The following is a 27,865-nucleotide window of genomic DNA, read 5'->3' on the forward strand; positions in this document are numbered from 1 at the left end:
ACACTCTGCTGGTGCATGAGCTATCCACAGAGCCAGAGCTGTTACACAGGGATTTGGTGGCACTGAAATTAAGCCCACTAATATCCTCCACCCAATTGAGTCTTCAACAGGAACAAGCTCCTTCAGGTTAATTGCAAATACTTGAAGCTTAAGAGAAGGAGAGAAAAAAATGACGACAAAATTGGGGAGATTAATTACAATGTAACCCGGAGCTGTAAAGTCTTATGATAAAACTCTGGATGAGAAACTAAACAATTTCCCCTTGATTAATGTTGGTATTTACTCTGAACTTGTAAAGTGGAGTTAATTGCAAATTATGGGTGGAACACACAAGGTCTATGTACTTCCCTGCGGAAGCGTCTTTACATAGTGAGGATTTGGTCTTCCTATCCAGAGCAGTGCTTGACTATTCAGTGCTAGCAAAATGGCACATCATTTATGATGAGCAGTGGAAGAGAAAGAGGCCCTCTGCTTGGGTTCTCTATCAACAGCTACTGGGCATGAGGGCTATGTTCTACTGGTTGTTGGATACTGGTTGTGGACACAGCAGGAGGGGAGAGTTCTCTTGTGGTCAGGTCCTGTTTGCAGGTCTCCCATAGGCATTTAGGAGTCTTGGTTGACCACAAACTTGACATGAGCCAACAGTGTGACGCGGCAGCTAAAAAAGCCAATGCAATTCTGGGCTGCATCAATAGGAGTATAGCATCTAGATCAAGGGAAGTAATAGTGCCACTGTATTCTGCTCTGGTCAGACCTCACCTGGAGTACTGTGTCCAGTTCTGGGCACCACAATTCAAGAAGGACACTGACAAACTGGAACGTGTCCAGAGGAGGGCAACCAAAATGGTCAAAGGCCTGGAAACGATGCCTTATGAGGAACGGCTAAGGGAGCTGGGCATGTTTAGCCTGGAGAAGAGGAGGTTAAGGGGTGATATGATAGCCATGTTCAAATATATAAAAGGATGTCACATAGAGGAGGGAGAAAGGTTGTTTTCTGCTGCTCCAGAGAAGCGGACACGGAGCAATGGATTCAAACTACAAGAAAGAAGATTCCACCTAAACATTCGGAAGAACTTCCTGACAGTAAGAGCTGTTTGACAGTGGAATTTGCTGCCAAGGAGTGTGGTGGAGTATCCCTTTTTGGAGGTCTTTAAGCAGAGGCTTGACAACCATATGTCAGGAGTGCTCTGATGGTGTTTCCTGCTTGGCAGGGGGTTGGACTCGATGGCCCTTGTGGTCTCTTCCAACTCTATGATTCTATGATTCTATGATTTGGCTGGCCAGTGTGAGTCCAGGATGCTGGACAAGATGGGTCATTGGTCTGGTGGACGTGCAAGATAACAAAAGCATTCTGGTAGATGATATATAATGAGTTGGGGAAAAAATGTTTGAAATAATATTTGTGGGGGGGAAACAGAGGCTTTTTGATTAGGAATTTTAGGTGCAGAGATAGCAAAGGAGCAGGAATGATTATTTATGTATGTGACGACAGAAGCACAGATACTACTGGCCCAGAGATGGAAAGAATATAAAGTCCTGACTAGAGACGAATGGCTGATGAAGATAATGGACTACACCAAAATGGCAAAAATGACCGGGAAAATCAGAAACCAGGAAGAGAGGAACTTTAAGAAGGAATGGGGAAAATTCACAATGTACTTAAAAGAACACTGTAAACAACTAAACACTTTGGCATGATTTGATTAACGCTTGTAATGTACTAAAAGCTAAGGCAAAAAATGGATTATTTAATAGAGAAAATATGTGAAGCAGTTGAAAAAGATTGAAAATGGTAACCTTGGAAGGGTGGAGGGGAGTCTAAGGATTCAGGGAATCCTAAATGATGGTGTTTAATGTTGGAATTTAAATGTGCAATGTAAAACTCAATTAAAAATATTATTTTAAAAAATGGATCATTGGTCCCTTCTTATGTTGTTTTGGCTGTAAGCCAGACCATCCCAACCTCAGCAGTGGAAAGCAGGAGCCTCCCCTGTTACAGCGATATCACCAAAGTACAGCATTGGAGGAGGGAACACAACACACTGGGGACAGAACACACACTCTGCATGCAGAACTTTCCTGATTAAATCCCTTCACTATCCAGTTTGTAAAGGATAAGGTTGCAGGTGTGGGAGAGATCGAGAAACATTACATAGGAATGTTCTGCCAAGGCCCCAGAAGAGCCATTGCTAATCTGAGTAGAAAATATTGGGCTAGTTATGTCAGTGATCTGGAGGAATCCTTTGTCCTTATGCACTTCTGCACAAAGGACTAGATGTGAGAAAAACAAAGTGCCAGATTCAACTAATAAGTCCTACCAGAAGAAGCCCACACAAGGACTTCTGCTAGCACAATGGGGGATTTCCTCCTCTCCCCGCACCTTGAGCCCCACAAACTGGCTTGTGCGGTTTTGAGAACCCCTGGAACAGTACACAAGGGGAAGTGGGGGGACAGACGGTTGCATCAGTCAAGCAGAAATGTTTACATCATGGGTAGGCAACCTAAGGCCTGGGGGCCGGATCCAGCCCAATCGCCTTCTAAATCCGGCCTGCAGATAGACCAGGAATCAGCGTGTTTTTACATGAGTAGAATGTGTCCTTTTATTTAAAATGCATCTCTGGGTTATTTGTGGGGCATAGGAATTCGTTCATTTTTTCCCCTCCAAAATATAGTCTGGCCCCCCACAAGGTCCGAGGGACAGTGGACTGGCCCCCTGCTGAAAAAGTTTGCTGACCCCTGGCATACACTAATGGAGCGATATGCTTAGTGTTATTCTGAATTCCTCTCCCACCCAAGCAGGATATTTTCCAGAGACACCATTGGCGTGTTGAAGGGGTGAGCCTCTGGCCCTTCAAATCTTACTAGATTTCAATTCAATCAGCCGGCTTGGTCAAGCCACATTCCGTAGCAAGACTTCTAACCAGGTTTTCCTCCTCCTTTCCAGAGAATGAGACAAAATAGCAGCAAGAATTCCACCTTTGTTCTGTATAAAGAAATTCCTTCCAGTAGCACCTTAAAGACCAACTAAGTTAGTTCTTGGTATGAGCTTTCGTGTGCATGCACACTTCTTCAGATACACGGATATACTTCAGATACACGGATATACTTCAGATTTCGTGCATGCACACAAAAGCTCATACCAAGAACTAACTTAGTTGGTCTTTAAGGTGCTACTGGAAGGAATTTCTTTATTTTGACTATGGCAGACCAACACGGCTACCTATCTGTAACTGGAACCTTTGTTCTGTGTCATTCTTCGGTTTCACTTCGGTTTCTCTACATTTCAATCCCCAATATATCCCAGGGAAAGCTCGCTTGTAGATCTTGTGCCTGACTTTTCTCTCTTCCATCTAGCCCACTCTATTTCCTCATTGTCCTCTTTCCAAGTAAACTGAACCTTTGTGTTCTGGCACTAAATTTGGGTAACCTCCAATTGACTCTTCCTGTCAGGCTTCTGTGCATCCATCTCCCATCTCCTGGCTTATTTCAAAGTGGAGAGGCATAATGTGGCCGGCTTTATCCAGAATACTGCTCATTTTATTGCTAGCATCTTTCTTGTTGATGTCACTGTCATCGTCAGGTCTTTGTCGGTTGGTATGTTTCCTAGCTCTGTGGCCAGTTAGGGGCTTGATGCTAGGCAGATTTAATGCTTCTTTAATGTTGGTATTTCACATAAAAATGGGGGAAAACACAAATAATAGAAAGCAAATTTCATTTTCAACTATGTAATTATATGGGTGAAAATCATACATAAAGTTGTATGCCGTCTTGATATTTTGTATTCCAGTAAGTCATAAATGGTTTATAAATGCATTCATTCTTTTCAATGAATTTATCTGATGCATGTCCTTCTTCACATTGTTTTACTAATGCGTATATCTTTTTTATGCGGTCAGGGATAAATCCCCTTTTTGTCACATACAGAGGGAGAGAACGAAAGAGAGCTGACAGGAGAGCATGAGTTAGAGATCAGTTAAATCCCCCATCATCTTGATTCAGAATAGGCTTGTTCTTTTCCAGCTTTTTCAGATAATTCTCAGGGAAAACTCAAGGTGTTTCCAAAGAGTTCTCTAGTTTTGTGGAGATGTTCATCAGCTGCAGAACATCTGCCTTGCATTGCATTGCAGAGAAGGTCCCAGTTTCAATCCCTGGTATCTTCAGGTAGGGTTTAGAAAAAGGACCTGCCTGAAATCCTAGACAGCCACTGACAGTCAGTGTAGATCAGTGTTTTCCAAACTTGGGCCTCCAGCTGTTTTTGGACTACAACTCCCATCATCCCTATCTATCAGGACCAGTGGTCATGGATGATGGGAAGTGTAGTCCTAAAACAGCTGGAGAACCAAGTTTGGAAAACACTGGTGTAGACAATACTGAGCTGGATGGGCCAATGGGTCTGACTCAGTAGAAGTGCCCATTCCAAATGTTTCTCCACTTTCCACTGGCCTCCATTTTCCGCAGACTTTTCTAAGTATAGTGGGTTCCTCTTCCTCTCCTTTTGCAAGTCATCTGCCTCTCTTTCCCCCAGAACCATGACAGAGGTGGGGAGAGGTGACAGGAAGAAGTTGCTTCTCCCACCCTCCTTAAGCCCCAAAGACTTTCCAATGTCAACAGTGAATTTCCAACACCAGATCTCCAGTAACCAGAGACCACACGTACACTATACATGTAAAGCACCAAGACACTGCTTGAAACACTCATGGGCTTCCCCAAAGAATTATGGAAGCTGTAGTTTGTTAAGGGTGCTGAAAGGTGTTAGGTAAAGTTAAAGGGACCCCTGACCATTAGGTCCAGTCGTGGCCGACTCTGGGGTTGTGGCACTCATCTCGCTTTATTGGCCGAGGGAGCCAGCATATGGCTTCCGGGTCATGTGGCCAGCAGGACTAAGCCGCTTCTGGCAAACCAGAGCAGCACACGGAAACGCCGTTTATCTTCCCGCCGGAGCAGTACCTATTTATCTACTTGCACTTTGACGTGCTTTCGAACTGCTAGGTTGGCAGGAGCTGGGACTGAGCAACGGGAGCTCACCCCGTCCCGGGGATTTGAACTGCCGACCTTCTGATCAGCAAGTCCTAGGCTCTGTGGTTTAACCCACAGAGCCACCCGCGTCCCCGCTGAAAGCTGTTAAGAGGCCTCTATTCCTCTCCTAGAGATACAATTCCCAGAGTTCCCTGTGAGAAGGAATTGATTGTTAAATGACTGTAGGAATAGGGCCAGTGAATGTGGCACGCGCGCACACACACACACACAAAGACTTAAAGCAAGGATCAGGAAACTGTGAGCCTCCAGATGTTGTTGGACTCCAACTCCCATCAGTCACAGCAAGTGCAGCCAACAGACAGCGATGATGGATGTTGTACTTCGAACCATCTGGAGAGCCACAGGTTCCACATCCCCGTCTTAGAGTTAAATGCTCCATAGAGACCAAATTCATTTTCACTTCAGTCATGTACTCAAATACAATGACAGGTTAGTACCGAGGAGACTTACATTTCAGGTTCTAGAAATGATGCACTGTATAAAAAGGCCCATATTCTGCGTTTGGGTGATAAGATGTGGCATGAATGTGATGAAAAGCTTTGTTCTCCAGGCCTGATCTTTGATGGAAGTGGCTTTTTCAGTCCTCATACAAAGAGTACAATGTTTAATAGCTAACATTTTTATAGAATGGGTTAACCTCGCATTCCCGTCCAGATCTCAGCTCTTGGCATAGTAAGGTTTCTAGGGGCGCTCTCCCTATAATTCTCTCTGAATCACCCTTTACAAGTAATTCTTCCGGAAAACATTATAAGTTAAATGGACCTTTCACAGTGGCCTGGCGTAACGCCCAGGATTTTAATATTTTTAACAACAACAGCAGTGATGAAGAAACAACAGTTAAATTAATACCTTTCAAGAAGTTATTTATATTAGGATAAATTGACTGATGAATTTACTTGGGGGAAAATAGCAAAATGATGCAGGAATGTGAAGGTGTGGGAAACTGAAGAACTGAACCTCAGATTGGAAAAATGAGACGCTGAAATGGACAGATTTTGGCTATCGCTACAGGTGGCCTAAACTCCTGGTAGACAAGTATCATCTAAATCGGATGCCTTGATGACCCTTGACACGTACAGTGGTGCCTCGCAAGACGAAAAGAATCCGTTCTGTGATTCTCTTCGTCTAGCGGTTTTTTCGTCTTGCGAAGCAAGCCCATTGACAGATTAGCGGATTAGCGCTATTAGCGCTATTAGCAGCTTTTAGCGGCTTAGCAGATCAGCTGATAAGCGGCTTAGCGGCTTAGAAAAAGGGGGGGAGGGGAAAAACCCGCAGGAACTCGCAAGACATTTTCGTCTTGCAAAGCAAGCCCATAGGAGATTCGTTTTGCGAAGCACCTCCAAAACGGAAAACTCTTTCGTCTAGCGAGTTTTCCATCTTGCGAGGCATTCGTCTTGCGGGGCACCACTGTACTGATTTGCGTGTGTGCACACAAGTAACACATAAAAACTTCTTTTAAAAAAACCCAACCTGCCAATCAAGTGCCACGACCCAGTTAGCATCAGGAGAACTGGGAAATTATACTTCCTGATATGAGACAGCACTTATCCAGGTCAGAGACGTACTGAGACATCTACAGAGAGCAGACATCAGAGGCAGACTGCCCCCTCGGCCCTTTGTCGCCATTAATATCTACCTCACGGAGGTGTTGTGAGCCTTAATTAATTGGTGTTTGAGATCCACAGATGAAAGGTGCTGACTGAGAACAAGGTAGTAATTAGAGTAATTGTTGTTATTGTTATTAAGCTTTGATATGCTTACACAAAAAAAGATGAAAGGAAAATGGTCTGTTCTGAAAGGAAGCCCCGGTAATGAAATTATCCAAAAATAGAAAAGCTGAAGGGGGGAATTTAACACCCACTACTGCCTTACATTTATTCTCAAGCCTGATCTGCACACAGGAGCAAGAGGAAATGGTAGACTCTTGAAGAGTGGACTGTATCATTTCAGTCTGCAGGTGAAGAGTGCCCTTTCTTCAATACCTCCCATGACAAAACTAATTGCTAAGTATAATAATAATAATAATAATAATAATAATAATAATAATAATAATAATAAACAACATAGCTCCTATTGAGGAAATTAACTATACCCTACCATACTGGCTTTCTACTTACAAAGAGGGTGGTTGTCCCCTCCCTCCATCTGTCTATCTAAAATGCATGGCTCTTCTCCACCAGATTCAGTATTTAACCCATAGCTGTCAACTTTTCCCTTTACCTGTGACGAATCCTATTCAGAATAAGGGAATTTCCATTTAGAAAAGGGAAACGTTAATAATAATAATAATAATAAATTTATATTTATATCCCACCCTCCCCAGCCGAAGCCGGGCTCAGGGTGGCTAACAACAATAAAATAAGACAACATTTTAAAATCATTTCATTAAAAAATTACTTCAAATCAAATTGATGGCAACCATTGGGTAGAGTTCTGTGAAGATTGCCAAAGGAGGGAGTCAGAACAGGCTTGGCGGAACAGCTCTGTCTTGCAGGCCCTCTGGAAAGATGTCAAGTCCCGCAGGGCCCTCATCTCTGACAGCTATGATTTAACCTAAATCCCTTCCAGTGGAGGTCTCAGGTAGGCTCCTTCTTTGTTGAGCTTCCAGCACCTAATGAACACTTCTTTTAAAAATTCCAGCAGACATTTTAAGTGAGCTTCAATTTTAAAGTTTTTGTCGGTCTGCAAGCCCCCTCCATATAGGCTGGCCCCTCTCACTGTCCTCGGAGCTTGCTTACCGGTAACCTCCTCTGGCTGATATCTCGGACAGACCAGGGAGATTTTGATAGGCGACATTTTCCCAAGCGTGGGTAAAATGCACAACCCCTCTCCTGCTTCCGCAGGGGAAAGAAAATAAGTCAGAAATCTATTTACATGCTTTTATTTCTGACATTACAGCACTAGAGAAAAACACATCCTTTCAGTTCAGCTCTTCCAGCAAGTCAGACAAACTTCCTGAACATGCGCACACAGAAGGTTTCAAGTTACACTCTTCACAAAGACTTATCCAGCCTGTGAACGTCCTGGGAAACTCTTCTTTCCCACAGATAGGCGCATCATGTGATGTCAACAATCTGTCTGTCTGCAGCGGTGATGTTTCCATATACTGACAGTTTTAACAGATTTTTACCTTCTTTTTCTGTATTTAATTTCTTGTACACCACTTAGAGATGATTGTAGTTAAGCAGTATATAAATGATTAAAATAAAGTAAATCAATAACACTGCAGTTCCACCTGTTCCATAACCCAACGTGGTGGGGTTTGTTCTCCTTTGCTGGGATTCCAGCACCTCATTCCCTCCTCATTCTGCTGCATGTATGGATCAGGCCTCAGTGAGCTCTGGAAAAGCAGACAACCTGGGCCTATCTGCCGCTTTCCAGCATTTGCCACCTCTTCTAGTTTCTTTTATATGCCTGTTGTCTTTGTCCATGGAGTTTTCTTGGCAGGGATACTGGAGTGGCTTGCCGGTTCCTGCTCCAGGTGGATCACAGGCTGAAGTAAAATCCAGGACGTTCACAGGCTGAAGTAAAATCCTCTGCTGTCTCATCTATTGAAAGCACGAAACGGTCTGCCTTCTCAGAACAATAGGTCACTGAACTGACTTTTGCCAGTAAAGTGATACTGTGATACAAAGTCCACATAGTGACTGGCTACAGTGTATTACAAGGAGAAACAGCATAGACTGGGAAACTGTGGCAATTTATAGCTACAAGCTTATAGCAATATTGACTTTGACTGTGTTAATCTTTTTTTTTTTTACCTTTGGACATTCTCCTTTGTTCTTGTATTTGGACACTTTATTTTATGGCCATTTTGATTTGCTCCCCCTAGAGGGTAAGTAAAGTTCGACACGGCCTAGGACAGTGGAATTTTCCAACAGGAAACAGCTCCCGTGGGAAGTGACCTTGACATGAGTGGCGCACAAGAAGAGATTGTCACAAGAGCCAAAATTAGGCAACAACAACAACAGCTGCAACAGCAACAGACAAAGAAAAGAGGCTCAATTTCAGCTGCAACTCCAGGACCAGCAGGAACAACAGAACAGGAAAAAGGAGCAGCTGCCTCTATGGAAGCTGTGACAGACGCTCTGCTTAAGATAAATCAAACTCTGGAGTCTTTGACAAAACAGACTTCAGAAAATACACAAAAATTAACAGAAATATCAGTAAGATTAAACCAGAACACAGAATCCATTAATAAATTGGTGGAGGAAAACGCTACTACACGCCAAATTGCCGAAGATGCTAAAGCTGTTGCTGGAGAGACGCAAGAGAAATTAGAGCCGATTGCCAAGAAGGTCTATGAGCATGATGCAACTTTGGCCTTGTGGGAGTTACAGAGAAAAGAGAGAAATTTGAAATTAAGATCGATCCCGGAGAACGAGAGAGACAACCTTGCGGAATACCTGACACGGGAGTTTGCGGACTGCTGGGATCTGGAGGAAGATGAATTTAAAATTACAACAGCTTTTAGACTGGGTAAAAAACAGGACAGAAAAACCCCGAGAGACTGCCTGATTACGTTTAGATCCAAGGAGGAAAGAGACAAAATATTAGGACTACATTTTGAAAAGGCCCTGCAAATTGGCAACTCAACTGTACAGATTTTCAAAGATATCCCAAAATATATCTTGGACTTAAGAAACTTCTACAAGGACCTGGCTCTTCTGTTAAAGAAAAATTCCATCCGCTTTAGGTGGGAATTTCCACAAGGACTGTCATTTGATTACAAGGCAAAAAAGGTGAAAATAAAGACAATTCAAGATAAAGACAAATTTTTTGCAAGAAATCAGGAGGACTTACAGAAGGGGACTGTGGACGTACTGGCAGAACAGAGGAGAGCACTAGATATCCTGAATCTCTCGATTGGACAAAAACCACCACCATCAGAAGAAGAGCAACAACTTGGAGCTGTTGGAGGAGTCTTAAGAAAATAACAAGATGGCTTTGCAAGTCCTTAGTTGGAATTGTAATGGACTGAATGGGCCATTGAAGAGAAGACAAGTATTTCATATTTTGAACAGAGAACAATTGGACTTGATATGCCTACAAGAAACGCACATAACTAGAGCCCACAGGAGACTACTTACAAATAAAAGGCTAGGACAAGAATTTGTTTCATCAGACAAAGTTAAGAAAAGAGGAGTTGTAATATATGTGAAAGAAAAATGGGCTCCAAAAATGATATTTAAAGATGAACAAGGGAGATACTTGGCAGTGGAGATACAAGTACAAGGAGAAAAACTTTTAGTTGTTGGAATTTATGCACCAAATGAAGGCAAATCTGACTTCTTTAAGAGACTTCATGAAACCCTGACGGACTACCTGGATTACAATATGATAATTATGGGAGACATGAATGGCGTGGTCTCCACTAATATGGATAAGGCACAAAGACTAACAATCAGTAAGGAAGGGAGACTTCCTAAGACTTTCTTTGAAATGACTGAAAACATGGACTTGATAGATATATGGAGAACAAGGAACCCTCTGGAGAGAGAGGGAACCTTTTTCTCCCAAGCAATGTTGACCTGGACCAGAATTGATCAAATTTGGATTACTAGTGGCATGGCCCCAAAGATTAAGAAGGTAGAAATCTGCCCAAAAACTTGCTCCGACCATAACGCCGTGAAGATGGAAATGAAACTAACAACAACTGGTCAATTTAGATGGAGAATGAATGACGCCCTCTTTCGAGACAAGGAAATCCTGATGAAGGCCCAAAAAACCTTAAAAGACTATTTTGAAATAAATTTGAGGGCTGACGTTGAGAAAAGAGTGATCTGGGACGCAAGCAAAGCGGTGATGCGAGGTTTCTTGATTCAACAAAACTCAATAATGAGGAAAAAACAAAATGAGAAAAAAGAAAAGATTTTGGAAAAGATAAAAGAAGCAGAGAAAAAACTAAGAGTAAAACCAAAGTCCCAGGAGATTTTAAGAGAGATCAAGTTATATCAATCACAATATATGGAACTGATGAACTTGGAGATTGAATGGAAGATAAAGCAGATGAAGCAAAAGACATTCGAATCAGCAAATAAATGTGGTAAACTTCTGGCTTGGCAACTGAAGAAAAGGCAGAAACTAAATACAGTCACAAGCTTAGAAGTGGATGGAAAGAATATATCTAAACCTAATGAAATTAGAAATTGCTTCCTGAGTTATTTTAAAAAGCTTTATACTCAAGGCCTGCAAAATGAAGAAGATATAGATAAATTCCTTGATAAATATGGATTACAAAAAATCTCTCATCAAAACAAGATGGATTTGAACCAGAGAATAACAGAACAAGAGATAGAGGCTGCCATTCAGAATATGCAACTGGGCAAGTCCCCAGGACCAGATGGATTGACTTCAAGATACTACAAATCGCTGAAGGAATGGCTGATTCAACCACTGAAAGAAGTCTGCAATGAGATTCTTGAGGGAAAAAAGACACCTGAATCGTGGAAAGAAGCATATATTTCACTCATACCAAAGACAGAGACTGAAAAGACTCAACTGAAGAACTACCGCCCAATATCACTACTTAATGTGGATTACAAAATCTTTGCAGACATTTTGGCAAAAAGATTTAAAAGAGTGTTGATGGAGAAGATTCATGGGGACCAAGCAGGCTTTCTCCCTAAAAGACACCTAGCAGACAATGTAAGGAATGTGATAGATATTTTGGAAAAGCTAGAGGTGAATATAAACACTAAAGCAGTATTGATCTTTGTGGACGCGGAGAAAGCCTTTGACAATATTTCTTGGAGCTTCATGATAAAGAATCTCCATGGGATGGGGGTAGGTCAAGGTTTTGAGAATGGTATGGCCGCAATATACTCTGAACAAAAAGCTAAATTGATTGTAAATAATGTAGTGACGGAGGAACTTAAGATAGAAAAAGGAACACGACAGGGGTGTCCAATTTCCCCATTACTTTTTATCACAGTTCTGGAGGTGTTGCTGAATATGATAAGGGAAGACCAGCAGGTTAAGGGAGTGCAGGTCGGAGCTAAACATTACAAGCTAAGAGCGTTTGCAGATGACCTAGTATTGACTTTGCAAGAGCCAAACACTAGTACGAAAAAGGTTTTAGAAATAATACAACAGTTTGGCCAGGTAGCTGGATTTAAGCTGAATAAACAAAAAACCAAAGTCTTAGGAAAAAACTTAACAGAGGCAGAAAAGGAGAAGTTTCAAGAGGAGACAGGGTTGACACTGGTTAAGAAGGTGAAATATCTAGGGGTTTATTTGACATCTAAAAATGTGAATTTGTATAAAGACAACTATGAAAAATGCTGGTCGGAAATTAAAAAAGATCTAGAAATATGGTCAAATCTGAAATTGTCAATGTTAGGCCGAATTGCTGTGATCAAAATGAATGTATTGCCTAGAATGTTATTTTTGTTCCAGACCTTGCAGATCCTGGATAAGATGGAATGTTTTAAGAGGTGGCAGAAAGATATCTCGAAATTTGTCTGGCAGGGCAAAAAGCCCAGAATTAAATTTAAAATATTGACAGATGCTAAAGAAAGAGGGGGTTTTGCCCTGCCGGACTTGAAATTGTACTATGAGGCAGCAGCATTTTGCTGGCTGAAAGAATGGATGCTCCTCGAAAATACAGACATCTTAGATCGGTAAGGTTTTAACAATGCTTTTGGTTGGCATGCATATCTATGGTATGACAAAGTTAATAGTGTCTTTAAGAATCATATTGTTAGAAAAGCACTGTTTAATGTTTGGAGAAGATATAAAGATCTGTTGGAAAACAAAACCCCTAGATGGGTCTCACCAGTGGAGGCCAAGGCAGTGAAGAAACTCAATATGGAGGTCGGATGGCCGAAGTATTGGGAAATTTTGGAACAGGATGGAGATAAGTTGAAATTGCAAAGTTATGAGAAAATGAAGCATAAGGTACAAAATTGGTTTCAATACCATCAAATAGTGGAATTTTTCAAACAGGACAGGAAAATTGGCTTCCAGATGGAAAAATCAAAACTAGAAACTGAATTGTTAGAACCTAGCACTAAGAATTTATCTAGAATGTATAACTTGTTGCTGAAATGGAATACACAGGAGGAAACAGTCAAATCAGCCATGATTAAGTGGGCACAGGATGTTGGCCATAACATCATGTCAGATGACTGGGAATGGTTATGGAACACCGGTATCAAATTTACGGCATGTAATGCCTTAAAGGAAAACATTATGAAAATGGTATACAGGTGGTACATGACCCCAGTCAAGCTGGCAAAAATTTATCATTTGCCCGATAACAAATGTTGGAAATGCAAAGAGACTGAAGGTACCTTCTACCACCTTTGGTGGACATGCCCGAAGATAAAGGCTTTCTGGGAAATGATCTATAATGAAATGAAAAAGGTACTTAAATGTACCTTTCCTAAAAAACCAGAGGCCTTTCTCTTGGGCATTGTCGGCCAATTGGTGTCAAAGAAGGATAGAGCTTTTTTCATGTACGCTACAACAGCAGCAAGAATACTCATCGCAAAGCATTGGAAGACACAAGATCTACCCACTCTGGAAGAATGGCAGATGAAAGTGATGGACTATATGACATTGGCTGAGATGACAGGCAGAATCCGTGACCAAGGAAAAGAGACAGCGGAAGAAGAATGGAGAAAATTCAAAAGTTACCTTAAGGACTATTATAAACTCAATGAATGTTAGAGTGTTTTGGTTTTTAGGAACAAAGGGATACAGTGACATAAGGTTAGAATATAGAGATGACTAAGATGACTGAGGTTGGAAAGTAACAACTGGGAGTTGCTATAAAATCATAGACATTGGGATGCAGAAAGGGGGGGTATGGGGAAGTCCTAGAAAAGAGGTTTATGAAAATATGTTATGAATTTATACGTGTATGTTTGTTTTCTTAAGTGTTTGTCTGTTTTCTAAAAATCTGTAAAACCAATAAAAATCTTTTAAAAAAAAAAAAGGAACTGTCTAGCTACTGATCTTGTAAGCTGCTCTGGGAGCCGTTTTGGCTAATGTGCAGGGTGAAAATGCTTTAAATTAATGAAATCCCCACAAGCATTCTTGTATCCCAGCCCCATTCCTACCTTTAGATGCTACAATAAACCTAAGATAAGAAAGAAAAGCAGGACAGGAAGGAGTAAAGAACACCGATCGGCTGGTCTCATGCATGTATAAATAAGTCCCATTGGTAACCATGGTAACAGTACAGAATTGCTGTCCTGCACCACAGCAGCATCCCATATTTCTACAGTTTCTTATCAATGAGCTCTCCTGGAATTTGCTAAATGCAGACACATGCAATATAGAACTGATGTTTTAAAACAGGGATGAAGGTTCTGTGGCTCTCCAGAGGTTGACTACAACTCCCATCATCCCACGTAATGCTAACTGGAGCTGATGGGAGTTGGGGTCCAGCAACATCTGGGAGGGCCTCAGGTTCTTCATCCCGAGTTTAAAGTCCACATACAAGTCTGACGCTTGGACAAAAACCACCCAACTCTGAAAACTGAACATACAAAAATTCCCATTTACTTTGCAGTACCTCTTGCATACCTTTTTCTTCCTTCCCTCCCTTCCTCTCTCCCAGCCTTCCATTCTATTGCATTTCCCCTTCCTTCAAAATATTTATACCATGTTCCATCTACTATGTTAGAGGTGGCTCACATAGTAGTGTGTGTGTGTGTGTGTGTGTGTGTGTGTGTGTGTGTACACACAAACACACATATGTGCCAGTTATCCATGAGAGGTTGTAGGACAATATTGCTAGGACAAAGGTTCTATCACACATGCCACAATCCTGCAAATGAATCATACATCTCACCATCACGTAAAGCCTATAAGCATGTCCAGGTGCTTGCCTAATCACACACACTTTATTATTTGTGGGTAGGTATGAAGGGTGGGCTTTACTCATGAGAAGAACCCTCTGCATAAATGAGGACTCAGCTAAAGTCCCCTACAGGCCATCCCAGCTCAAATGGAGGGCTGGGAAAGAGCTTGTGTGTGCCCCTCCATCTCCCATCCTTTGCAACAGCGTTCACATGTTCACACAAACGTCTCCACACATCTTAATGCCATCCATCAGTTAGGAGATTGGTGCTGAAACATTACTTTCCCAAAATGATGGAGAAGTTGCTCTTGAGAGGGATGAGCCTCCTTCTGCTTAGCAATAAACTCATGTTTATCCATCTGATGGCATTGAGGTTGCTTCAGGAGCTGTACACACTTCCAGGCATGCTTCCATCCAGCCTTCTCTTCCTTAAAGCTCTACTTGGCCATCATTCCTGAACAGGAAATCTCCTCCAGTGTAGGAAGCACAGGGCCACAGCTGCTAGCCCTGCCCACAACATCCATGGCTGCACCCACTAAGTCCCCAACCTTCCCATGTTGAGCAGAGGAAATTTAAAGGGAGAGTTCTGCTTGCATTCAAGGAAACTTGGGTAAAAGTCCCACCACACCCCGTAGGTCTTTTCTGCTCAACATGGGAAGGTCAAGAACTGAGTAGGCAAAGCTGATGTGCTTGGGGGTGTTAATGGGTGGGTCTTATGTTAATTCCCCTTCCCATGGTTTAACTAAAGGATGGAGGGGAACTGTAGTCATTCAGATATTCTAGGACTACAGCTCCCTTCACCCTTGATCACTGGCCATTCTGGGTGAGGCTGATGGGAATTGGAAATGACATCTGATAAGCTGTTCTCCTTTGTGTCCCTTACTGAAAACAGTTTCTGGATCCCGGAGGACAAATCTCTCTCCCCTGCCCACCCACAGAAGATACAAGACTCACCATCTTCATCTGTCTGAAATATCATCTCTTTCCCTTCTTTCCGCCCCTCGGGGTTGGAGAGGATAAGCTTGACGTGGATGTTTTTGTAGGGGAGGAGGTTCTTGATGGTGTAGCGGTTGGCATTGCGCTCCATCTTCACGCACTCCCGGAACGTCTGGTTGTGGCCAGTGCCCACGGCATAGCGATAGCAGAGCGTGACGGTATAAGTGTGGCATCGTGTCAGGTTGTAGCCCAGAGGTTCCCACTGAAGGGTCAGCTGCCTGGACTGGATCTCAGCAAACGCGAGGCCTTTGGGAGCCCTCATGGGTTCTGCCAGAGAAAACAGTGGGAGAAGTGAATGAATTGATGGCACAAGAAAACACCACAGATCCTGGGAAGCCAGTCACTGGCAGACAACAGGGGCAGGGCCATAGCCCAGGAACAGAATGTCTGCTTTGCATGAATGGCGTCTCAGGCTCAATCCCTCACATTTCTAATTCCAAAACCTTATCTTTTTAGTAGACATCTTTCCCCATCTCTATAGGCATTGTTTTCTGATTACCGTATTTTTTGCTCTATAAGACTCACTTTTTCCCTCCTAAAAAGTAAGGGGAAATGTGTGTGCATCTTATGGAGCGAATGCAGGCTGCGCAGCTATCCCAGAAGCCAGAACAGCAAGAGGGATTGCTGCTTTCACTGCGTAGCGATCCCTCTTACTGTTCTGGCTTCTGAGATTCAGATTTATTTTTTTCTTGTTTTCCTCCACCAAAAACTAGGTGCATCTTGTGGTCTGGTGCATCTTATAAAGTGAAAAATACGGTATTTTTAATTGTTGGCAAAGAGCCTCCTGACAGGATTTTCTGTGGCAAAGGCTGCTCCTGCAAAAGAAGCCAGAGTGCTTTAGAGAGACACTTCAATCTAGGGAGGTGTCTTATCCACAGAGTGGCAGCCAGCCCCTCTGCCTGTCCCACTGCTCCCATCACTAGCAGAGAATTAGCACCAGCATCAGTGCTGATTTTGGGTGAGGTGTCGCTAGCACCAATTCTCTGCCAGTGGTGTAGGTGGCAGCACAGGCATCATGCCCATGTGGGCACTTCCTCAAGGGCCTGCTTCCTGAGGCAGCTGCTTCACCTTGCCTCGTGGTTGGGCCCGGCCTATACGCACAGGATTCTGTGAATGAGAAAACAAATGTGGCTGCAGTAAGAAAACAACCCACACCAACTGCAGAAGCACATATCGTTTCAATGCCTCTGACCATCTCTATTCCCAGTGGCCAACCTTGGGGCCTCCAATTTCAGCAGTGCCCTGTGTGATGGCAAAATTCAGCGCTGCCCCTGCCTCTCACCATTCCATTCTACATCATAGTTGTGGCGCCCCCAAGGCTTTGCACCCAGTGTCCCATAAATCCACCTCTGCTATTTTATAGCCATTTCAAGCTGTTGGTTTCCAGCAGTGTCTAAGGCAGAATGAAAGCAACACCGGACGAGCAAACTCTCGCAATATTTCAGGCAACGACAGCTCCCCTGTGTCTGCAGGGCACTTCCTTCTGGTTAAATATTTGGAATTTTTCATAAACATCATTGGAAGAGACAGCGCGAGGTGAAATACCAGACGAAGCAAAATGCAGCCATAGCATCCCTCTCAGGTCTTTGGCAGCTTACCCGGACCAATCAATCTAACCGCTCTGTCTCTTTTCTCTCCTATAATGATAAAAATCTATCAATTTTATGAGGGTTGTTTTTCTATAGCTGTTATTTTAAAGGTATTTTAGTTGTCCACATAGAGCCTGAATTTACACTGCGGTGGCAACATATAAGTGGGGATACATTTCAATAAAATTACCATTTCTATCATGATTTTGGGTTGTTGTTGCAGTTGTTAAAATGGAAATGGTGTCCCACTGGATTTTATCTCTGTATTCCGAAGTTGTTTTGTAGGAATCGGAATGTGTCTGAATGTGCTCTGAAAAACCAAGAGAACCTCTTGAGCTCTTTAGATGGTGATTTACAAGCCTCTCTTGTTGATTTAAATGCCATCTTTGCAATGCGTATGATGTTTTGTTGGTTGGTTTAAGGATTTGATAGCTGGTTTTTAGTTTTTGTTTAAAGCCATTCTAAAGAGCAGCTTCCAAGGCAGATCAAAAAAACAAAAACCCACACCTTTGAATTCACAAGGCTTATAAACCAAACACAACAACAATAACCTGGCCAGCTAAAATCCAAGCTAAGAACAGAAGTCTAAATGACCTGGGGGGAAGTAAAGGTTTTCGACAGGGACTTTAAATATAATGACTTGCTGCCCAGCAAGACTTTAAGGGGAGAGACTTCCAGAGTCAGGGCCCTGAATCTTGAAGAGACAGAGACACTGTGGGCAGGTAGCTCCTGGGTCTGTATATTTGGTAGATGGCCTGTTCTGAACATGGTAGTACTCCCCTTGAGAAACAGGTATGTACTCTGAAGTTACCTCTCAATCCCAAACTATCACTCGAGGCCTAAAAGACCTCAGTGGTGAGAACTGATTTGCCAGCTATAGATAGGCTGAGACAGCCTGGCCACAGTGATCTATTCTCTGATAACCTCCCAAATGGACTACTGCAATGTGCTCTGCATGGGGCTTCCCTTGGAGATGGTCCAGAAGCCACAGCTGCTGCAGAATGCTGCTGCCAGGTTCTTATGTGGAGCGATGAGATGCGCCACCAATCCATAAAGTACTGCACTGTTTGCCTGAAGGTTACTGGGTCCATTTCAAGGTGATAGTACTCGTGTACAAAGCCCTGAATGGCTTGGGATCCAAGTACTAAAAGGAGTGCCTTCCCTAATATCTACTGGCTCAGGCTTTGAGATCAGCAGGTGAGGCCCTGTCCATGGTCCCCTCAAACAAGGACGGCCTACAAGGTGATGACACCAAGCAGGGTCTTCTCAGTGGCAGCAACCCAGTTGCAGAATTCCCTCCCAGTGGATATCTGGTAGTCCCCCAAGCTATTCTCTTTCAGGCTTTGGTATGTACCACATTTTTCCGTGTATAAGACACCCCCCATGTATAAGACAACCCCTATTTTTTGGGACCGCAACAGAAATTGCCCAAAGTTGTTGAGCTAAGGTATGCTGCTTTTTAATTTTTAATGTGACTTTCTTTTAGCAAAAGAGAGAAAAGGGAATTCTCAAATGTTCTCTGTGAGGAGGGATTCACTATTAAACCACTCTGGAAATTGTAGCTCTCTGTGGGGGAATAAGGGTCTCCTAACAACTCTCAGCACCCTTAACTAAATTCCAAGGATTCTTTGGCAGCAGCCATGACTGTTTATAGTGCTACAGTGCTGCTGTAAATGTACTGACATGGCCCAAGTGAGGATTTCAACCTGGCCTCCCCAAGTCCCTGCCTTTTTACATCAGGTTTGCTTTCGAGTGTTTTTTTCAGTCACTGCACAAGCGCACCAGAGCTTTGGTAAACAACAGTCTCAATGCAAGTATCAAGAGTGCATTTTATCAGTGGAGCCCGCATGCACATTGGCAAAATAGAAGAGTGTGGTGGCACTGAAAGATCCAGCACTACACTACAGGGGGGCATCCCATGTCATCACCAGGGGCTGCCTCTAGGTCTCTGGCTTGGGCCCTGAAATCTAAGGGTCTGGGATACTCCTGACTTGGCAATCCTGCTGGCAAGCAGTGCAGGTGTTTAGCAACATATGCGATGTGAGTTCTAACTGGGATTCCAGCCAGTAGCCATTTCTCAGCAGTGCCTGATTTATGCACAAACTAAGTATGTTACAGCTTAGGGCCTCAAATTTTGTGGGGCCTCTAAATGCATGTTAAAGAAAAATAAATTGCAAGCTTTACATAATTGGTTAAAGAAAGGGGAAACAGGGAGACTCTGAGACAAGCATTCTCTGTTTTAGTTGGATTGTTAGTTTTTAATTGCATCATTGCCTATGTGCCAGTATATATGCAAATATGAAATACAATCATTTCTATTTTCGTTGTCCTTTCTGTTGGAATACTAAACGTTTTGTTTGGGGGGAGTTGGGGGGGTGATGCTATGCAGCATTTTAACATGACAGCTTAGGGCTTCGGCGTGCTTTAATCTGTCACTGAACATCAAGGACCTTATGACAAAATATGGAATTAAAATATTTTGAATAAGGAAATCACATGCAGTACAAGTCTGCCAATATGTTAGAAAGAGTGGAGTCTGATTTACTAGGGCAGGTGGGACACTGCCCCAGCAACCTTACTCAGCCCTCAGCCAGCTCCCACCTGCCTATCTTCTTGCTTATTCAAGGGATGACACTGCCTGTTACATTTCAGCAGGTGTCGTGGGGCATCCCTGGTCCAAGGAGGAGGATGTTGGGAAGTCCCCAGCAGGAGCTGGGGGACTGTCGTGTGGCTCCCTGAGCAATCAACACAGAGGTGAGCAAGAGGAACAGGGAGGAGCACTCAGCAGTGGAATCACAGTGTCTCACGATGATTGGAAAAGGCTAGTGGAGAAGGCTAGTGGAGTCTGGAGATCTAACACTGAGCAGAAGAAGTAGCCACCGGCAGAAGCTGATCAGATCAGAGGAGAGCCCCCAGCGCCTCCTTCCCCACCACCACTGTCACCTCAAGCACATCAGCAGGCAAGGAGAGAGGAGCAACACCAGTTGAGGGTCTGGCAGCATGTGGACAACAGCGCAACTCCGCTGACAGCTGAATGCAGGTGGGGAAATCCTGACTCCACTCTTTACAGCTGCTCGCAGGTGGGCAGACAAGCAACAGACAAGGGGTGCATTACCCCCACAACTGTAATCCATTAGGCACAATATGTACCCAATATTGGGATAGCAACTTAAGGTGTAGAAGAGCTGGGCACCCTTGTCAACCCAACTTCCCTGGGTGGATGTTTGGCAGAGGGGTTATGTAAGGACTGAGGAGCAACAGAAGGTGGTGAAGCCTTGTCAGACGAGGAGGGCGGTGGAGCCATGTTGGAGGGATGATCGGCAGGCGTCAAAGTCAAGAGCAGGAAGGGGTCAGGAGTGGGAGTAGCAGCGAGTCAAGAAGAGAGGAGAGAAAGGCTGCAAGCAGCCAGGTCGAACCGGAGGCTGGGGGTTTTGAACTGTGAATGATATTGGAGGAGCATTTGGTCTGAGAGCACTCCATCCCCCTGCCCAGACCTCAGTGCCAAATGCTGACCACAACAGAAGAGAGGAAGATGGGGACAAAACTAGGCTTTGTTGTCTCTATCAGGCATTGGCTCTGGCTCCCCCTACTGTTGGGCTCCCTGTCTTCTGCCCTACAAGTCACAATGGACACCAGTTGCCACTGATTAGACAGATCATAGCAACAACACACTACAAGACCTGCCAATGCATGTAGGACTGCAGAGATTGAGGTCCAGAGGGAAATTTGCCCATTAGTTCTCCAGTAGAAATTGCTCGTTACCAATACATCACCACAACCGAAGCTCCCAGAAAAACCATAAGTTCAGGGGGAATATCATAGATTCCAGACATTGCTTAAGTTTTTATAAAAAGGTCTGGGGATGTGCACAGGCATCAGGGGAAAGGCAAATGTCTTGCATGCAGAAAGGTCCCAGTTCACTCTCTGGCATCTCTATGTAGGACTGGGAAACATTCTTCCCTGAAACCTCGGGAAGCTGTTGCCAGTTATTGTAGATGAGGAATGGGGAACCCGTGGCTCTCCAGACACTGTTGAACTCCAACTCCCATCAGTCCCAGCCAGCACAGTCAATGGTCAGGAATAATGGCAGTTGTAGTCTGTCAAGATCTGGAGGGCCACAGGTTCCCCATTCATCAAGTATACAATGTTCAGCTAGATGGACCAATGGCATAACTCAGTAAAAAGCAGCCGCTTGTGTTTCTAGGTTCCTAGAGCTAGGATAGATGACTAGGAACAACACTGATTGATTCAGAATTAGTAGAAGGGGCATGAATCATGTTCTCCCTGGGATTCATAAATCCTCTCAGCAGTCTTCTGTTTTTCTCATTCCTCATCAGACTTTTGCCTTTGATGTGGACTCATTAGGCAACGGCACGGAGGGAAAATTGATTAGCTCTGCTCTGCAAGGAGAAGGGGGCTTTCCAGCAAGCTCCAAATAACAAACGTAATAAGGACAGAAGCCCTTGCCTTTTCAACGAGTTCAGCATCAGGCTCTTGAAAGGGACGCACACTTGACAGAGTCATTGAGGAGAGGCTCAATTAGTTATCATAACTGACATCAATAGCAGTTGTCTGCTTTCATAAGGAGTCTGGCTTCATTGCCACTGTGAAATACAAAGGTTGTTTATCTCAATAACGAAGGATAAATTCAGATTCCTGGCATCAAAGCAGGGAGCCCAAGTGGAACCCAGAACAAATATTGTACTCAGAGACGGGTGAATCCGTCAACTTCAGTTTCTCTCAATTTTTAATTTTTCTATTCTTAAGTTCCATTCTCCAAATTTCCAAATCAGAAATTTAAGAATTTTTTTTTTATGTCCTCATGAAAATAATCAAAATTATAGTGCAAATTTCCCCTGATATACATAGTTCTGTCTGCAATTCTGCCTAATGTACGCAGTTTTGTAAAGCAATGTTGCCAAACACAATGCATTTCTGTGTGCTATTTGCACTAAAATGGGCATTTATATGAACACATTACCCTAGCAGAAGCAGTTTTAATAATAATAATAATAATAATTTTTTATTTATACCCCGCCCTCCCCAGCCAAGGCCGGGCTCAGAGCGGCTTACAAGCAATAATAAAAACAAGATGAGTGATTACAACTTAAAAACAAAAATAAAATACAACATTAAAATAATGGAACATTAAAATATTAAAATGGAGCCTCATTGCAGGAGAAGGAAAAGAAAAAAGAAAAAGGGGGCGGAGGGAATCAAATTGGCTCCAATCCAAAGGCCAGGCGGAACAACTCTGTCTTACAGGCCCTGCGGAAAGAGATCAGATCCTGCAGGGCCCTGGTCTCATGAGACAAATTACACAAATTACTTGGCTGGGGAACTGCACTGCAAAATTCAGAGAACTGAATTTTGAAGGATGGCCGTGTTTCAGCTCATATAGTGTCTCTGAAAGTGCAAATTAGGAAAATTAGCCCCCCAATGCAAATTAAATGTAATTTCTTTCCTAATGCTCCTGTTTAGCATTCCAGCCAGCCAGCCATTCCCTTTTTCAGGCTGCTCCATTCCATTTCCTTTGTCTCTTCCTCTTTCCTAAGGAAGTCCTGTGTCTCACTGAGCATGCCTAGTTCTGACCAAGCTGTTTCTGGCAGAATTGTGCACAAATGGCAGTGAAGATTAACACCTCAACAGTTTTTTAGAGGGTGGGGCTCACCTTTAGCCATGGCAGGTGCACAGCTTCTTTCTTTCTTTTTCTAATGCCGCCCCCCTCCCCTCCCCATCATTGCAAAGAGTATCAGCAGCAGCAACTGTACTGGCAAACGAAGCTCAATTGAGTTGGAATCACTAAATTACATAGTTTACATGTATAGTTTACATAGTTTACATACATACAACTAAAGCTGATTCTTCTCCATCCAAATATCTGAAGTACTGTCACATGGAAGATGGAGTAAGCTTGCCTTCTGCTACATCAAAAGATAGGACCCAAACAGGTGGAGTCAAATGGCAAGAAAAGAAATTCCAACTAAGCTTTAGAATAAAAAAAATTGACTGCAAGAGCTGTTCAGTGGTGGAATGGACTGCCTTGGAAGATGGTGGACTCTCCTTCACAGAAGGCTTTTCAACAGAGATTGAACGGCCGTCTCACAGAGATTCCTTATACAAATTTAGATAGATAGATAGATAGATAGATAGATAGATAGATAGATAGATAGATAGATAGATAGATGATAGATAGATAGATGATAGATAGATAGATAGATAGAAGATAGATGATAGATAGATAGATAGATAGATAGATAGATAGATAGATATAGATAGATAGATAGATAGATAGATGATAGATAGATAGATAGATAGATGATAGATAGATAGATAGATGATAGATAGATAGATAGATAGATAGATAGATAGATAGATAGATAGATGATATAGATAGATAGATAGATAGATAGATAGATAGAGATAATATAGCTGTTATTCCTGTGTTGCAGGGGTTGTGCTAGATGACTCTTAAGGTCCCTTCCAACTCAGTTATGTTACGATTGCTATTTGTTGTCCTCCAATGAGGTTTGGGGAAGCTCAATTGGAATGTAAGATGAGGTTCAGACTGAACACAACACCAGGCTGGATACAAGCTGTGCTCTGAAAAACACTAAGATCTGAAGTTGTTCCAGGAACAAGTAAGCTGCAATAAAGCCCTTTTTATAGTAGCATTACCAGGTGCAGCCTAATTCTTAACACCACCCATGCTGCAAAATTCTGCTCTACTTGAAGGGGCTCAGCAGTCTCTAGCAATCTCCTACTGCAACAGAGCAGTGCAGCCTAAGATCTTCCAGGATCTTGAACAGGCGAGTCCTTGAAGCCAGGGGATGGCGATATCACATCCTTGAGCTGTGGGGATGGGGGGTACTGACCACACAAGTTCATCTTGTAGCCGTGCTTTTGCATACCTGTCCATTCAGATTTGCAGTCGTTGCCTCCATCACCTGCGGAAGAGGAATCTGACTCCTAGTGCCTGTCACTCATGGGATTTTCACTCCTAGGAGCAGACTCTTGTGGGGTTTTCCCCCTCAGGTGCTAAAATAACTTGCTTAGTCTTATGTATTATGCACTTCGACTTGGAATGTGTCTGTGGGTGGGAACACTCTTTTGATGTCCTGCCTCAGGCAGCAGAATGTATTGCACCAGCTGTGATGCTTGTGAACAATTCACTGCTTTATGCTCCCTCCTTTCACTTCCCTGTCTTGCCGTTTAGAGTGTAAGCCTGGCGGGCAGGGCCTGTTGTCTTGTTTTTGTTTGTGTACCACACCTAGTTAATGTAGGTGCTCTGAAAAGGCATAAATTAACAAATAAAGTAAGATTTAGAGGGGCACGTTGCTATACCTGCTGGTGCGCAACAGACCAAGGAAGCCTGGAGCTGAATAATGTTCCTAGGAATCAAAGGCGCCATCCAAGTTCCAAGAAGCTAACATCCTGACATATAAAGAGAAGCACTTGTAGGCAGGCGGGTGGATACAGGGAAGCAGATAAAGACACTGTGAGACAGTGATGCTCTGCATCCAAGCCCTTTAGTAGATCAGCTGCCCTTGATGCTAGTGCAAAAAGTGACTACTAGGCTGGTAAGCAAGAAAGCCCAATGGGACCATGAGCCACCAGTCCTGAAAGCACCACCTTGGCTGGCAGAGAGTTACTAGATCCAGTCCAAGATCTTAGCATATAAAGCCATAAATGGCTTGGAACCTTAGTATCTAAAAGAGCACCTTCCACTGTTCTTTTCTTCCTCCCTCTGGGAAGTACGCCTTCTTTATGCAGTGATGCAGGGGGGAAACTGGACCTGCTTGTTTTTGTTGCAGGCACCTATTCCAATGGAGCAGCAGCATGCAGCAAAAGCAAGAAGACCCCCCTGTTTTTCTGCAGCTTGCTTTTTTCTGTGCATCTCTGTTCCAAAGAGGGAACAGGCATGCTCAGCTAAACAGATCAAGATTTAACCACCCACTGTCAGCTGTTATGCAGGGGTTAAACCCTACTGGGAACCCACAATATTAGGAAATTGAGTCCCACCCTCCCAGCCCATCAGCTGACATTCTAAGTGATGTCTGCTGATTGACAGCTGGGAGTGGTTTGAGGAAAATGGCTATGAAAGGCAAAGGGGACCCCCTGTGGGGTGAAGATTGGCCTGTGGGCCAGAGGTTCCCCACCCCTGGACCAGAGTTTATTTTGAACCATAACTCCTGTTTTACACTTAATGACAAACCAGGAATTGGTGGAAGCAAATTCTGAAGCTGCATGCAACACTGTTTTTCCACTAGCACAACAGATTTCCTGTTTTAATTGTTGTAACCTGTCCCAGGACCTTAAGCTGCAGGGCAGGTAAGTTGTTGTTGTTTGGTGGTGGTGGTGGTGGTATAAAAGACACTTTAGTTGTGGGGAGGAGGGATTAGCCAAGAACTGTAGCGGGATACTCAAGAAGTGTGAAAGCCAGTGGATGACTAAATTCTGAACCACTCTCTAGCCCAGAAGGTTAGCCTGCATCTCAAAGACTGCATCACAAAGACCGACTTCCTCAGGCATTCTGCTTTAATTGGGAATGGGGGGAAGAAATAGGGGGAAACATGGGGAATGAGGGAAAGAAAGATAATCAAAAATATGCATACAAAACCTGCTTGGTGGCGGGGGGAATATGAGCTTGCTGAGTCAACTCCCTATTATTCACAAGAATCATTAATGAGAATATTAATGGGAATAATGAATACTATCACTTTGAAAGATGTTATCAACATGATCACTTTCAATTGTTGTGAATCACAGATACTTTGGAAGCACGCCTCCGCAAACACTTGCACAAACGCTGAAGTGTGGGAAATGGAGACACAGCCTAACAAGCGTTAACTAATCAGAGTGGCACATGGGGAAACCGAGACCTGAACTTGGTTCGAACTCTCAAGATGTATCCGAAGGCATTCCGACTATCACATTTAAGAAGGGAGCCCATATTGATTTGCGGATGGTGATCAGAGAGCTGTGCTAAGGCCCTTTGGGCAGGATCCAGCATGAGCAGGGCAACAAGACCCTAAATTGTTCTCAGAGCTGAATAGTGAGATGAATATCAAGCATGGGGGTTTTATTCTAGGGCGCCTGGTCAAGAAAGCTGCTGACAGCCGGCTGAGGTCATGGTCGCCGGAGCAGAGGTGAGCAGTTGCCCAAAGCGGGTGAGATAGCAGGACAGAATCAATGCCTGTTCTGCTCTGGGATAAGCTAAAGGTATTATAGCAAATGTTTAAAAAATACCAAAGGTCAAAAGCAAGGTCAAAGCACCACACAGGAACAAGGCTGAGGTATGGAAGTGCTGCAGGACATGAGCACAGAGGACCTGAGGCTATGACCTCATCAATACAAGTTACTGAGTGTTCTCTGCATCTCTGGCAGACTATAAACATCAATGGTATTAATATGCTTGTCCTTCCATCTTGCTTGCTCAATTCCAACCATGACCCACCACCACCACCTCTGACCATCTGGTTAACTGCCCTATATGTCAGGAGTGCTCTGATGTTGTTTCCTGCTTGGCAGGGGGTTGGACTCGATGGCCCTTGTGGTCTCTTCCAACTCTATGATTCTATGATTCTATGATTCTATGATTCTATGTATCAGAACCATGGCTTTTCTTGTGATAGGAGGACCTTTGGGGGCGGTGCAGTAGCTCCCAAGAAGGCATCGTCCCTCAGTTATTGAAGCAGCTGTGACTATGAAGCAGGGACAGTAACTGGATTCTGTATGAGATTAAGAACATAGGAAGACCCTGCTGGTTCAGGCCAAGGGTCCAGCATTTTGTCCCCAAGGTGGCCAACCAGATGCCTGTGGAAAACCCACAAGCAGGAGGTGAGCACAAAAGCTCCCTCCTCTACTGTGGTTCTCATCAACTGGTATTCAGAAGCATTGCTGCTTCCAACTTTTGGGGCAGAACACAGCCTTCACAGCTAGTAGCCATTGGTAACCCTCTCCTCCATGAGTTTGTCGAATTCTCTTTTAGAGCTATCTAGGGTGTTGGCCAAAAGGGACATGGGTGGCACTGTGGGTTAAACCACAGAGCCTAGGACTTGCCGATCAGAAGGTCGGCGGTTCGAATCCCCACGACGGGGTGAGCTCTTGCTGCTTGGTCCCTGCTCCTGCCAACCAAGCAGTTCGAAAACATATCAAAGTGCAAGTAGATAAATAGGTACCGCTCCGGCGGGAAGGTAAACGGCGTTTCCGTGTGCTGCTCTGGTTCACCAGAAGCGGCTTAGTCATGCTGGCCACATGACCCGGAAGCTGTACGCCAGCTCCCTTGGCCAATAAAGTGAGATGAGCACCGCAACCCCAGAGTCGGTCACGACTGGACCTAATGGTCCCTTTACCTTTACCTTAGGGTGTTGGCCAACACTGTGCAAGCAAGTTCCATAAGTTTAACTATGCACTGAATGAAGAAGTACTT

At 43.7% G+C, this 27,865-nt stretch overlaps 1 protein-coding gene across 7 annotated transcripts in view; it reads right to left on the reverse strand.

Moving 5' to 3' along the window:
• PTPRU (protein tyrosine phosphatase receptor type U) overlaps nt 1-27,865 on the reverse strand; it is a 378,319-nt gene that overhangs the window by 145,451 nt on the left and 205,003 nt on the right. For all 7 annotated transcript variants that reach the window (XM_081201863.1, XM_081201862.1, XM_081201868.1 and 4 more), the window contains exon 8: nt 15,803-16,111. In XM_081201863.1, coding sequence (XP_081057989.1) covers nt 15,803-16,111 — 309 coding nt within the window. The remainder of the gene's footprint in view (nt 1-15,802; nt 16,112-27,865) is intronic.

Source organism: Podarcis bocagei, assembly GCF_964188305.1.
Source record: "Podarcis bocagei genome assembly, chromosome: 7".
In the NCBI taxonomy this organism is placed as follows: domain Eukaryota; kingdom Metazoa; phylum Chordata; class Lepidosauria; order Squamata; family Lacertidae; genus Podarcis; species Podarcis bocagei.